General features: G+C 38.6%; 1 protein-coding gene across 27 annotated transcripts in view; it reads left to right on the forward strand.

Annotated features, from left to right (window-relative positions):
* KDM6A (lysine demethylase 6A) overlaps positions 1–13,817 on the forward strand; it is a 288,116-nt gene that overhangs the window by 73,161 nt on the left and 201,138 nt on the right. Inside the window, exon 1 of one of the 27 annotated variants that reach the window (XM_064278182.1) lies at positions 656–10,198. The exons of the other annotated variants lie outside the window; for them this stretch is intronic. Coding sequence (XP_064134252.1) covers positions 10,193–10,198 — 6 coding nt within the window. The 5' untranslated portion in view covers positions 656–10,192. Of the gene's footprint in view, positions 1–655; positions 10,199–13,817 lie in introns of those variants that run through there. 27 annotated transcript variants of the gene reach the window in all.

Raw genomic sequence — 13,817 nt, forward strand, 5'->3', positions numbered from 1 at the left:
GTTCTCACCCTCCTTTTCTGAGTTGTTCCTCCCCCATTAACATAAATTCATTGCCCTCTAAGGTTCCTGTCTAGTCTTTGAGTTGCTGTTATCAACTTGATCCCATACAGATAGTTGTTAAAAGAACATAATGCTCAAGGCAGACTTTTTTTTTTTTTTTTTTTACTAGTTAAGCTAAACTCTGGTTTGGTTTTAAGAAGACTTCAGGGGATATATATGTGTGTGTGTATAATTGTGCTTTAGGTGAAGGTTTACAGAGCAAATTAGTTTCTCATTAAATAATGCACATATTGTTTTGTAACATTGGTTGCCTACGGTGCTCTGTGTTAGTATTCTCCCCTTCTTGACCTTGGGTTCCCCATTTCCATTTGTCTAGCTTTACTCTCCTCTCCTGCATTCTTGTCCTTGTTCCTGGGCTTGTGTCCATTTAGTTTTGTATATGTGGTTGAACTACGTGTATGGTTGGTTGTTTTATGGACCTGTCTAATCTTTGGCTAAAGGACGAACCTCAGGAGTGACTTCAGTACTGAGTTAAAAGCGTGTGTGGGGTTCATACTCTTGGGGTTTCTCCAGTCTCTATCAGACCAGTAAGGCTGTTTTGTTTTTTTTTTTTTTTTGTGAATTTGAATTTTGTTCTACTTTTCTCTTCAGCTCTGTCCTGGATCCTCTATTGTGATCCCTGTCAGAGCAGTCAGATGTGGTAGCCATATACCATCTAATTGTGCCAAACTCAGTCTGGTAGAGGCTGTGGTCCATTAGTCCTTTGGACCAATCTTTCTTCAGGGGATATTTTTGGTTTAAGGTTTAAAGATTATCTCAGGGCAGTAGTCTCAGGGATTCATCCAAACTTCATGGCTCTAGAAAGTCTGGAGTCCATGAGAATTTGAAATTATGTTCTGCATTTTCCCCTGATTAGGATTCTTCTATGGAATCTTTGATCAAAATGTTCAGTAATGGTAGCCGGGCACCATCCAGTTCTTCTGCTCTCATGGCAGAGTAGGCAGTTGTACATGGAGGCAATTAGCCACGTGTTCCATATCTGCCTTAGCTATCTAGTGCTGCTATAACAGAGATACCACAAGTGGATGGCTTTAACAAAGAGAAATTATTTTCTCACAGTCTAGTAGTAGGTTACAAGTCTAAATTCAGAACATCTGCCCTAGGGGAAGGCTTTCACTCTCTGTCGGCTCTGGAGGAAGGTCCTTGTCCGTAGCCTTGTGCTGGTCCAGGAGCTTCTCAGGCGCAGGGACCCCATGTCCAAAGGACATGCTGTGCTGCTGGTGGTGCTTTCTTGGTGGTGTGAGGTCTCCAACTCTCTGCTTGCTTCCCTTTTATCTCTTAGGAGATAAAAGGTGGTTCAGGCCACACCCCAGGGAAGCTCCCTTTATCTTGGATCAGGGAGGTGACCTAAGGTAAGGGTGGTGTTATAATCCCACCCTAATCCTCTCAACATAAAATTATAATCACAAAATGGGGGACAACCACACATGGCGTGACCAAGTTGATACATTTTTGGGGGGACATAATTCAATCCATGACCATATCCTCCTCCTATTTCTGACTCTCTTTCTTCCTCTGTTACTCCAGGTGACTAGAAACCAATTGTTGTGCCTTGGGTGGCCGCTTGCAAGCTTTTAAGGCCCCAGGTGGTATGCAAAGAACTAGAATGCAGAAGAGAAGCACTAAACATGTTATTGGGCCAGTTAACTGAGTTGTTGCTCGAAATCATGACCCAAAACCTCCAAACCAAGGAACCAAATCCCATGATGTGTTTGGCTGTACATAAGCAGCCTTAGCAGCTACTCTTTTTTATGCCATTGTTGTAAATATATGTATCACACAGCCTTTGCCACTTCACCTTTTTACAGGTATACAACTTATTGACAACAGTTTTTTTTTTTTTTATCACTCATTAGGTTGGCATGAGCCAGAGCCGACTTGACAGCAACTAACAAAGAAAAACTCAGTATCCCTTATGCAATAACTTCCCATTTTGTCCCCCTGTTACCAATTGCCAATCTGACACAGAGTCCTTGTCTTTTCCCAAGTAAGAATACACGCAAAGACAAACTTTATCTTCAGCAAGCTTTATTTTACCTGAGTCAAGCAAAAGGATTTAGCTGGGATCTAAGCCTCTTCAAAAGACTGACTTGAAAAGGGAAGCAAGGCTAGGGCTTACATGGGTTCAGTGGAGACAAGAGAGTAATGAATATTTAGTGGGCTTCTTTCAAGGGATGGGTACTTCTCAGAATGGCGGGGCATGTTAATTAGTTTGCCCGTGCATCTGGAATCCAAGATGGAAGCTGCTGATATTCAAGATGGAGTCCTCCAGGCAGCCCTTGGCATCACGTATTATGGGATATAGCACAAGTGCACCGATCTTTGGCACTACATCACCATCTTCCGAGGGCTAAGGAAGGTTAAACAGCCGTGGAACTTTGGCATGCAGGAGCCCGTAAAGGGGGAAGGGACTAGAAAAACACTAAGAAGAAGATAATAATTCATGGGTTATTTCAGCCTTATCTCATGTTGACAGGGTGTGGTTCCTGTTTACCCAACTTCTAGATGGTAATCTTGTAACAGCTCTTTTGTTCTGCCAGTGCAGTTAACCCTATCTGCCTTACCCCCCTCCCCCGCATGCCCTGGTAACCACTAATAAATTTTTGTCTCTCTACATTTATTTGCCCATTCTAGATATTCTAGGTGTTTCATGTAAGTGAGATCATACAGTATTTGTCCTTTTGTGTCTGACTAACTTCACTTAGCATAATGTTTTCAGGGTTCATGTCATAGCATGAATCAATTTCATTTCTCTTTATGATTGAGTTGTATGGATATACTACAGTTGGTTTATACCTATTCATCTCTTGATGGACTCTTGGGTTGTTTCCATCTATTGTTGTTGTTAGGTGTTGTTGAGTCAATTTTCGACTCATAATGACCCCATGTGACAGAGTAGAACTGCCCCATAGGGTTTTCTTGGCTCTAGTCTTTATGGAAGCAGATGGCCATGTCTTTCTGCCGCACAACAGCTAAGTAGGTTCAAACTGGGAAACTTTTGATTAGCAGCCAAGCACTTAGCCATTGTGCCCCCAGGGCTCCTCTCCCACCTTTTAGCTATTGTCAGTAATGCTGCGGTGAACATTGGTGCATAAGTTTCTTTTTGAGTTTCTACTTTCAAGTCTTTCGGGAAATATATCTAGGAGTGGAATGGCTGTTCATATGGTAATTCTATGTTTAACTTTTTGAGGAAGCACCAAACTTCCACAGCAGCTGTACCATTTTATGTTCCCACCAGCAGTACACAAGGGCTTCAATTTCTCTGCATTCTTGCCTTCTGCTGGGATTTTGATTCGAATTGCATTAAATCTATAAATTAATTTGGGAAGACTTGGTATCTTAACACTAACAAGTCTTCCAATCTATGAATATACTATCAGCACTTATTCTTGACTTTTTTTCATCAGAGTTTGGTAGTTTTCAGCGTATGAATCATGCTGCACATAACGTTGTTGGAATTATACCTATAAATTTAATATTTTTTTTAGCTGTTGTAAATGGCATTTAAAAATTTTGTTTCTTATTGTTCTTTGTTAGTATAAAGAAATACTATTTATTTTTTGCATGTTTACCTTGTATCCTGTGACCTTGCTAAACTCACTTACAGCTTTTGTGGTAGACTTCTTCAGTGAGTTGTGTTTTTAAGAGGTTTTGTAAAATAAGAAAAATGTCTTTTACAGTACCCCCATTTCTGGTGTTCTTCATTCTAGTGCATGGATCAAGATTTTCATCTGGTATAACTTTCCTTCTGCCTAAAGAATTTCTTTTAACATTTCTTAGACTGCAGGTCTATGGGTGATGAATTCTTTCAGCTTTTGTATATATGAAAAAGTATTTATTTCACCTTTGTTTTTGAAAGATATTTTCGCTGGGTATAGAATTGAAGATTGACAGTGTTTTTTTCTTTCAGTAACTTTAAAGACGCTTTTCGACTTTATTCCAGTTTGCATTGACTCCTGCAAGAAATTTCCTATACCTGTGTGTCTATAGGCAGTAAACTTGGGGTAATTATAAGGCTTGAAGCCCTTTGTTTTCCCTTTCTAAAGGATTATTGTCATCTGTTTTCTGAAAACCTTTATTGTATATGTTTTCTGTGGGTTTTTAGTTGCTTGATTCAGGAGTAAATCTAGTCCTTTTTGCTGTATCTTGGCCAGAAACAGAAGCCCCCAAACCTAAGGATTTTAAATTTCAAAATTCCTTATAGAATAGAAGATTGAGATGTCAAGAAGTATGTTATTCCAGTAATTCAAATTTATCTCTTGTGTGGAGAAGCTGGACTTCAGGTTTCTCTAGAGACCAGTGAGTTGGTATTTATTTCACCAATTTAAAATAAAAATTTGAATATAAGCTTAGATACTCAAGCTAAGTTCAAATGGTGTTTTAGAGGGTTAGTTTTTTAATATAATGGTCTCACTTTTAAAAATTTAAGCCTATGTGTTTAAGGCCACCACCACCACCATTTGCTATGGAGTAAGTTCTGATTCATGGTGACCTTGTGTGTTGGAGTAGAACTGTGCCCCATAGGGTTTTCAATGACTGATGTTTTGGGAGTAGATTTTGCCAGGCCTTTCTTTTGAGTTACCTCTGGGTGGACTTGACCGTCTAACCTTTTGGTTAGCAGGTGAGTACATTAACTGCACCACCCTGTTTTAAGGTAGTAAATGTATAATTTATAAGGATCAGCACAAAGCTGATTCCTATGAGGCGGAGGTTAAAAGTGTCCCAAATGACCAGCTTTTCCAAGCTGCTGTACTACTGCCTCATTTCTAACATCAGCTACTCCCTCTCCCCTCAGTATTCTCGCTCCTGTCTTTGGGTTCCCTAATTCGCTGCAACATCTCACAGAGCTCACGAACCATATAGAGGAAATGGCTTACGTGGTTATGGAGGCTGGCAAGTCCCAAATTTGTGGGTCAGGCATTGGCTTCCCCCAACCTACATGGCTGCAGGAGCTGACAAACTCAAACTAGTAGTTCAGACCACAGACTGCTGGCTCACAAGGCTGTGGAAGCTGGTGAATCAGGTCACATGACAGACTGCTGGTCTGAAGGGCTATGGAGCCTTCGAATCCCAGGTTGGATAGCAGGCCTCTGGAGAGGTCAATTGATCATTAACCAGATGCAGAGAGAGAAAGCCTAACCAGGACATACACATATATCTTAGATGCAGGCCACACCCCAGGGAAGGGTGCAACTTTAGTAAGGGTGGGGCTTGAGTCACACCCTTCTTCGATGCTGGGACCTAAGACATGCCTTATACCAATCCTGCCTCATCAACATGTAGAAGTCAGGATCCACAACATATAAAATGAAGGACAACCACACAGTATTGGGAACTGTGGCTGAGCCAAGTTGACATACAACCCCAACCACCACAGGTTCCATATACCTTATTTGCATAGTCCCACTCAGTCACTGTGTGTGAGCCACAAAGACCATGGCTAAAAAAAAAATTTTAGTGAATTTAAAAATGCTTTTAGGACTGGTTTTTCAGATGAACATTTTTCAAATTAGTTTTCATGTTTAAAAGAACCACTAATGGGAAATACTTGGATTTGTTTCTTATTTTTATCCTTTCGATACCTAAATGAAAAACCTTTCAAGTCATTATCAGGAAAATTTGTAGTAATGATTGACTGGAGCAAGGTTACTATCTAATGGCTTAAGGAGACATGAGCAGTACTTTGTGAAAAAACTAAAAAGTATCTAAAAAAAACCCATTGGCATAGAGTTGATTCTGACTCATAGCGACAGTATAAGACAGAGTAGAACTTTCCCAGAGGATTCCCAAGGAGCGCCTGGTGTATTCAAACTGCCAACCTTCTGGTTAGCAGCCGTAGCTCTTAACCAGTACACTACACCACCAGGGTTTCCCAAGTATCTAAGGTAGTGGGTAATATAACTGTTTGACCTTTGATCTGTATCAATCAATGAAGAATTTGATTGTGTTTTGCTTTATTGCTTATTATTGAGATTTGCAGATCACAGTGGCAGACTAAAATCTCCTCAGTACACAACACACACAGACACGCACATATATTCAATTGAGGTTTTTTTTTTTCCTTAACTGATTCCTAGGAGTTCCTTGTATATTCGAAATACATGAATGCTTTGTCACTTTTTATGTTGAAAGTAATATTTTCCCAGTTTGTGGCTTATCTTTACAGTTGTAGTTGAATTAATCTATCAGCCTCCCCCCCATAACTTATTTGTACTTTTTGTCAGTTTTAAAAGAAATTGTAACCTTATCTTGATGTCAGAGACATTTCCTATGTTTTCTTCTTAAAGGTTTATATAATTTCATCTTCCGCAAATACAATAGGTTTTGTATTTGTAACTATAAGAGTCCAATTTCTTTTTTCTTCCCCTTACATGTAACTTGGTTTACCACCGTTTTTAGATTAGGTTATTGATTGCCCATTTTGTCATAAGTTTGCACACATATGGCGGTCTATTGCTGAGCTAAATATTTGTATTCATACACCAGTTGTTTTTACTTTTGTATTTTTATTATAATTCATGATATCTGATATAGTACTAGCTTTTCTTTTGGTAATGTTTGTGTAGTATTTTTCTTTTTCCTTTAATTCTTTCTATATTATGTTTTAGATGTGTCTTATAAATTGGATAAATCTAGATTTTACAAAATCTGCAAACCTAGCATATTTATTCCATTTACATTTGTTGTGATTAAAATACTACGTTTGTTGTTGTTGCTGGTTGCCTTTGAGTTGATTCCAATTCATGGCAATCCATATTTGCAGAGTAGAGCTAACTGCTCCATAGAATTTTCAAGACTGTGACCTTTGGGAAGCAGATTGCCAGACCTGTCTTAACGGGCGATTTTGGATAGATTTGAACTGTCAACCTTCAGTGCTTTGGAGTGCCTAACTGTTTGCACCACCCAGGGACTAATACTGTATTAAACAGTAAATGCTTGTTTTAATATATTAATTTAATATGTCAATATTAACATGTTGATTGCCTTCTTTCATCTGCTTCCACCTCTTCTTGTTTAGTGATTTTTTTTTTTTAATAAGCTGAATAGTTCATTTTCTTTGGAACTATGGAAATTCTTTTATGCCAGGGATATGATATAGTGTGTTTTTGACCTGTACTTTGGATCGCTACTAGCCTAGAACTATGCTGAGTTAAATTCTTGCCTGAAGTTTACATGTTCTACCCTGGTGGAATGAATTTAGGCTTGTGGTTACGTATTCCCAGGAGATTTTCTTCTTCACCCATTGTCATCTTGGGATGGGCATTTTCTTTGTCCTTCAGGACAATAAAATTTGAAAAAGCTATTATTTTTTAGTTTAAAATTAGATTGAAAGTGTAGTACGTTGAGACCTCAAATTTATGAGGAGGGTGTCTTGTTTTACTCCCCTTCTTGTGTGGCCCCTGGCTTTGTGTTCTTTCCTGATGGGATCTCTAAGCCCAACACTCAGGTTCACGCAGGCTTTCAGATGACCTCAATGCAAAAAGTTGCTTCAGTGCTCTCTCTGCCTCTGCCTCTCTGAGTTCTGGTTCCCTCCATTGCCACAAGCTCTTTCTTTATAACTTTCTTGCTAGGTCATGTATTGTCCTGCATTCCAATGTTTTATCTGACGTCTTTATTTTTCAGCAGGAGTATGTTGTCCAGGTTGCCTCAAGTGGAAGTCCTTCTCAACCCTTTTTATTTTATGGCACACATGGACAAATGAAATGGTGGTTTGTAGTAATTACAGGGATAAACTATTGAGGACCCATAAGATTGACAGTGGTACATACCCACGGTCACTGACTGAGAGGCTCTGGCTGCTCTTGGTACCCTGGGTGTCTTATGCCTGGCAGCCTCAGTCGAGGCTGTCTCTGTCTCAGTACTCCTGTCACCCATTCCTGGTACATTTGTAGGAAAGCTCTGGTAGTCTAATACAATTTATATTAATCTCAGAAACAAAGCATGTATGTGTGTGTGCGTTAAATTTTTAGTTTATGAAAGAGGGGAAATTACAGATCCTGAGTCATTACAAAATTGCACAGGGAAGAAAAGTGCAGTTAGGTCCTACTTAACAATAGAAGAAAGTATTGGTGAATATTTATCGGGTCAGAGGCTGGAGATTTTCTAATTCTGAACTTAATATATATACTGTAAAGAAATGGTGATTGTTATTGAGAAAAATAGGAAACTTTTTGTACCAAATGCTCCTTTAAAAATTCATAGATAAATGCAGACTGTAAAAGGAAATTCTGTAAAGCATGATGAATGGTAAGAATCTTTTATATAAAAATCCATTAAAAAAACATCCTGCATCCCACTTTAGAGAGTGATTTCTGGGGTCTTAAACGCTAGTAAGCGGCCATCTAAGGTGCGTCAATTGGTCTCAGCCCACCTGGAGCAAAGGAGAATGTAGAACACCAAGGACACAAGGTAATTATGAGCCCAAGAGACACAAAGGGCCACATAAACCAGAGACTACATCACCCTGAGACCAGAAGAACTAGATGGTGCCCGGCTACAACAGATGACTGTCCTGACAGGGAACACAACAGAGAGCCCCTGAGGGAGCAGAAGAGCAGTGGGATGCGGACTCCAGATTCTCATAAAAAGACCAGATTTAATGGTCTGACTGAGACTAGAAGGACCCCGTAAGTCATGGTCCCCAGACCTTCTGTTAGCCCAAGACAGGAACCATTCCCAAAGCCAATTCTTCAGACAGGGATTGGACTGGACTATGGGATAGAAAGTGATACTGGTGAAGAGTGAGCTTCTTGGATCAAGTAGACACATGAGACTATGTGGGCAGCTTCTGTCTGGAGGGGAGATGAGAGGGCAGAGGGGATCAGAAGCTGGCCAAATGGACACAAAAATAGAGAGTGGAGAGAAGGAGTGTGCTGTCTCATTAGGGGGAGAGCAACTAGGAGTACATAGCAAGGTATATATAAATTTTTGTATGAGAGACTGACTTGATTTGTAAACTTTCACTTAAAACATAGTAAAAATTAAGGAAAAAAAAAAGAATCCTTTATATATAAATAACCAGTTGCTGTGAAGTCAACTCTGACTCGTGGTGACCCCATGTATGTTAGAGTAGAACTGTGCTGCTTCACAGGGTTTTCAATGGCTGATTTTGGAGAAGTAGATCACCAGGCCTTTCTTCTGAGGCACCTCTGGATGGACTTGAAGCTCCAACCTTTTGGCTAGCAGCTAAGTACATTAACTGTTGGCACTACCCAGGGTCTCCTTATATATAAATAGCATCTGACAAATATTTAGGAAAAAAACTGTTTATAATCCAATAAAGAAATGTGCACAATCTATGAACAGGTTGATAATTCATGAAAGTAGTAGGAAACTTAGCTGATAAATATTTGGAAAAAAGTTACCAAAGAACTGAAAATTGAGCACTGCTGTGGAAGGTTGTATTGGTTTAGGTTTGCAGGTGAGCTTATCTAAAACTTAATTGTGCTTTCCATTTGACCCTGAAAATTTATCCTAAAGAAATATAAATTTGCCAAATTATGTTCTTCTTCTTTTTTTTTTTATTATGTTCTTAAAAAAAAAAAGTTAGGGAGATAATAACAGTGAAAACTTGGTTAACAAGTAGATATTTTTCAGTAGAAACAAATTATGGCTTAACTGTTTAGTAAAATGGTATGCATATGTTAATTTTGAGGTAGTTCTATATATTTTGGTGGTAAGCAGTTAATATATTGAATGAAAGAGATAGTTTATGAAATTGGATACAAAGATTTGTACCATTTGTATATATGCAGAGAGAAGTCTGGAAGGGTGTATTCAAACTGATTAAAAATTACTTTTTTTAAGTACTTTATTTTTGGGGGAGGATCATTACTAAGTAGCAGTTTCTCTAGTTTTAGGATCTGATCGTTTATTCGGTAAATCTATAAAGTGCCCACTACATTTTAGAAGTTGTAGAATTCAAATCGGATTATTTTTAGTGGAACTCATGCTCATAAATGCAATCTCTTTCAGCCCTTTCTCCAGACCTCAAGTGCTTGCTCCTTAACTTTTTGTGTGCATTTATTATTTGACAGATGTGATGAATGAATGCAGACATGGCTGCCGAAGATACTAATTTTGAATTGTGTATATATCCAGGTTACAGCAATAGACATCATCATTTACCTTCATGAAGGTTTGATCTATATAATTTTGTTGAAGACAAGCTTGCTTTTTACTTCCATATTTTTGGAATTCTCAATTAAATAAGTACAACTGAATTGACAGAGAGAAAGGTTGCTGTAAGATTGTCTCTGTCTACTGCCACAAGCCCTTTCTTCCTAACTTTCTTACTAGGTCATGTATTGTCCCCCTGTCCCCATGGGGGACATAAGTAATAGACCCTGTGGACCAGTTGCCATGGAGTTGATTCTGACTCATGGCGACCCCATGTGAGTCAGAGTGGAACTGTGCTCCTACTCTGGGTCTTCAGTGGCTGACTTTTTGGACGTAGAACTGCAGGCTTTTCTTCCAAGGTGCCTCTGGGTGGACTTTGAACCTACAACCTTTTGGTTAGCAGCCAAATGCGTTAGCAGTTTGTACCACCCAGGATCTCCAGACTGTGGAATAGCAAGCAAATGAGGTTTAAAAAAAAAAAGGGTATAATGCCTACTGCTTTATATGGGAAATTGCAGGATCACTCTGGGCTTTATTCACAGAAGCCACTCTGAGCTGAAGTTCTGTTATCCTCTCCTTACCTCCAAATTTTAAATATACGTTATTTTTAAGCTTATTCAAGGCTTAATCTGCATGCTTAATTTGAATAAGGAGGCTTTATAAATACTGTACTTGAGTATGCCCCATTTCTACAATATTACATTTAGTATGCTACAGAAAAAAATATTTGGAAGATAACTGAACTGTTTTGACACAACAGCTTCTTTTTTTTTTTGATATTGGTCCTGGGTGTGTATATCTGCACTCATGCAAATATAGAATTCATTAGTTTGCTTGGCTGGTGCATCAATGGTAAAGTCTTCCTTCCTGTAGGGTGGTGGAAAGCAGGGAAGATCTTTTGTGTTGCTTTGCTCTTGCCGCTTAGTATGAAAGTAGAGTTGGGTAAGGGAGCTATTGTGTAGGAATTTAAGGGGGAAGAACTGATTCTGGAGGCCCTCTTTCTTGGAAATGACTTTAGGTCCCTAGGCTTGGCCTGAGTTGAATACCTGACTGCTCCTAGGCTCTGGAACAATACTGTTTGCATCCAGCCTCTCCTAGTTACTAGTCTATGACCTTGAACATGGGATTTACCTTCTCTTTGCCTCAGTTTTCCCATCTGTGAAGTAGGGGACAATTACCGAAATAGACCCTATCTAAAAAAAAAAAAATTTTTTTTTTTTATCTCATAGATAATTGTGAGAATTAAATGTAAAATGCTTAGAACAAACAGTGCCTGGTACATATCAAGAAGTCAGATGTTAACTGTCAATACTTTATTAAATTATCTAGTTTGCTTTCAGTAGTATATTTGCTATTGCAATAGCAAAGCATTTGAAATAGTTTATTTGAAAAGAATGGTACTTAAGGTGCTGTGATAGTTTTCTGAACAATCATTAACATCCAGCAATCCACTGAATGCAGAGTAGGTCCAGAGAGCATAAGAAATACAGAACCAAGACTGATATGCTTAAATTTTGTTATACTGACTTTGTTGTGATGCAAAAGATGTATATCTGTTGAATATAGGCGAGAAAAGGAGATAGAGAGTAACAGATGTATAAGTTCTTGGCTTTGTAGAATTGATATCTTTTCTAAAATATTAGGTGTGGGTGACGAACTGGATTTCTTTTTTCCTCTATCCCTTTTGCATGTGTCAGTGATTATTTTATTATGCTGCAGCTGCTTTTTTTATGATGGAAGAGGATTACACATTCATCTATTTCTTACATAAAAATTTCTCAGAGGCAGTCAGTTCCCACCTGCTCTTGGAACTTCACTGTTCCAGGGACTTGGGCTCCTGTTAATCTGTTCTGCCATCCTTAAACTGTGGCGTCTACCTCAGAGTCTGAGGGAATTACTGATGTTCCTGCTACCTAGGTGATTCCAGCCAGTGGGTGGAGAGGGGTTGAAGTGGAGCAAATCCTTTCTCTCTAAGAAGTACCTGTGTGCGTATATCCCCATTGGCCAGGAATTAGTCAGTAGGCCACACCTACAAGGATGGCTGGAAATCTCAGTCGTTATTCTGTATGAACAGGTGCCAAATTAAGCCCTGGTGTCTCAGTGATTAAGAGCTCGGCTGGTGAAAAGGTTGGCAGTTCACATCCACCAGCTGCTCTTTGGAAACCCTCTGGGGTAGTTCTGCTCTGCCCTAGAGGGTCGCTATGAGTCAGAATGACTCCTTGGCAATGGGTTTGGTTTGGTTTTGGTTATTAACAAAGAAGGAGGGGAGGAAGGATAGTGGTGATATCTAGAATCTCTAGCAGGGTACAGAAGTGTTAATGTAAATTTTTATAATGAAGTGGGAAAAATGTGCTTGTATCTGCAAAAAATCTTGAATATTGTAAAAAAAAAAAAAAATTGCTTCCAGGAAAGGGAACTAGGGGGCTGGGGTTATGATTGGGAAAGAGACTTTTCACTATATACCCTTTTAAATTAACTTTTCAAATATAGTATAAAAAAAGTATAGTGGAATTAAAAAGAAAAATGTGGAAGTCTGATATATAAGTTCAGAAATAGATGTCCTTAAGAATCAATAATACTTAAGATTATCATAAAAAGTGTCATATGCTAAACTTTCAAAAATAGTTTAGATTCAGGTAGTGGCCCATCCTTTCACATTCCTAAGTATATTTAAGGTGTTTTAAAAGCAGTTAGTCAAAGATACTACTGAGTACCTGGTAAAGGGAAGAATTCTCTACTAACTTATCAGGCATATTTCTAGGAAGGACATCAACCTAATGATGCAGACATTTTTAAAACTTTTTGGGGGAGCGAGACAGAAGAATAATATGTTTGTTTAGAAATTTATTCTGGAAATTCAGAGTGAATTAACTATAACCTTAGAACTAAGAGAGATTTGCTTGGACACGAGTATGCATGTGTTTTTGTGAGTGTGTATAATTATATATAATATTACATGTTGTGTGCTTATATATTATGGCTTTTTACACAAAATCTAGAAAAACAAAATACTCTAATAAATAAGTGAATGGTTGTGGTGGTGGTGCGAAAGAGAAGCACCCTTTTCTGATGTCATTTGGATTGCTGTAACAAATTGTTTTACTGATCTTTGTTGGAAGTAGCAAGAGTGATCTACTCCAGTTACTCATTTTACCACCTCTTTGGGAGTGTCTGATTAGCAAGCAGTTAAAAATATATAGAGTTCGTGCGAGGAGTGAGTTTGAAGATGATATGGGGTGAGAGTAGAGTGAACTTTTTGTGGAGGAACAGTGAAAGAGAAAGTTGTGGGTATGTAGGGTAGAACTGGACCTAAGTACTCACTTTTAGAGGCAATAGCAAACAATTGAAGTTTGAGGGCAGGAAAACGTGGCTTTTAATAACGCTGCTTGGAGAATGATTTTGTTATTTAGGATATAAGTTGGGCTGTAGAAACATCTGTCATGGAGCAACAGGGGGCAGCAGTGCAATAATATAGGTGTTCATTGAAATTGGGGAAATGATGGCTAAAAAGAAAAAGGAAAGAGCAAAGGCTGTAAGAGAAGCGTAAGGGAATACTCAATAGTAATTGATTTGATGTGTAGGGATGAAGAAGTGAGTAGATCAAAGGTAACTGAATAGGTTTGAATTGGTGTTTCTAA

The sequence above is a fragment of the Loxodonta africana genome, chromosome X, assembly GCF_030014295.1.
Source record: "Loxodonta africana isolate mLoxAfr1 chromosome X, mLoxAfr1.hap2, whole genome shotgun sequence".
In the NCBI taxonomy this organism is placed as follows: domain Eukaryota; kingdom Metazoa; phylum Chordata; class Mammalia; order Proboscidea; family Elephantidae; genus Loxodonta; species Loxodonta africana.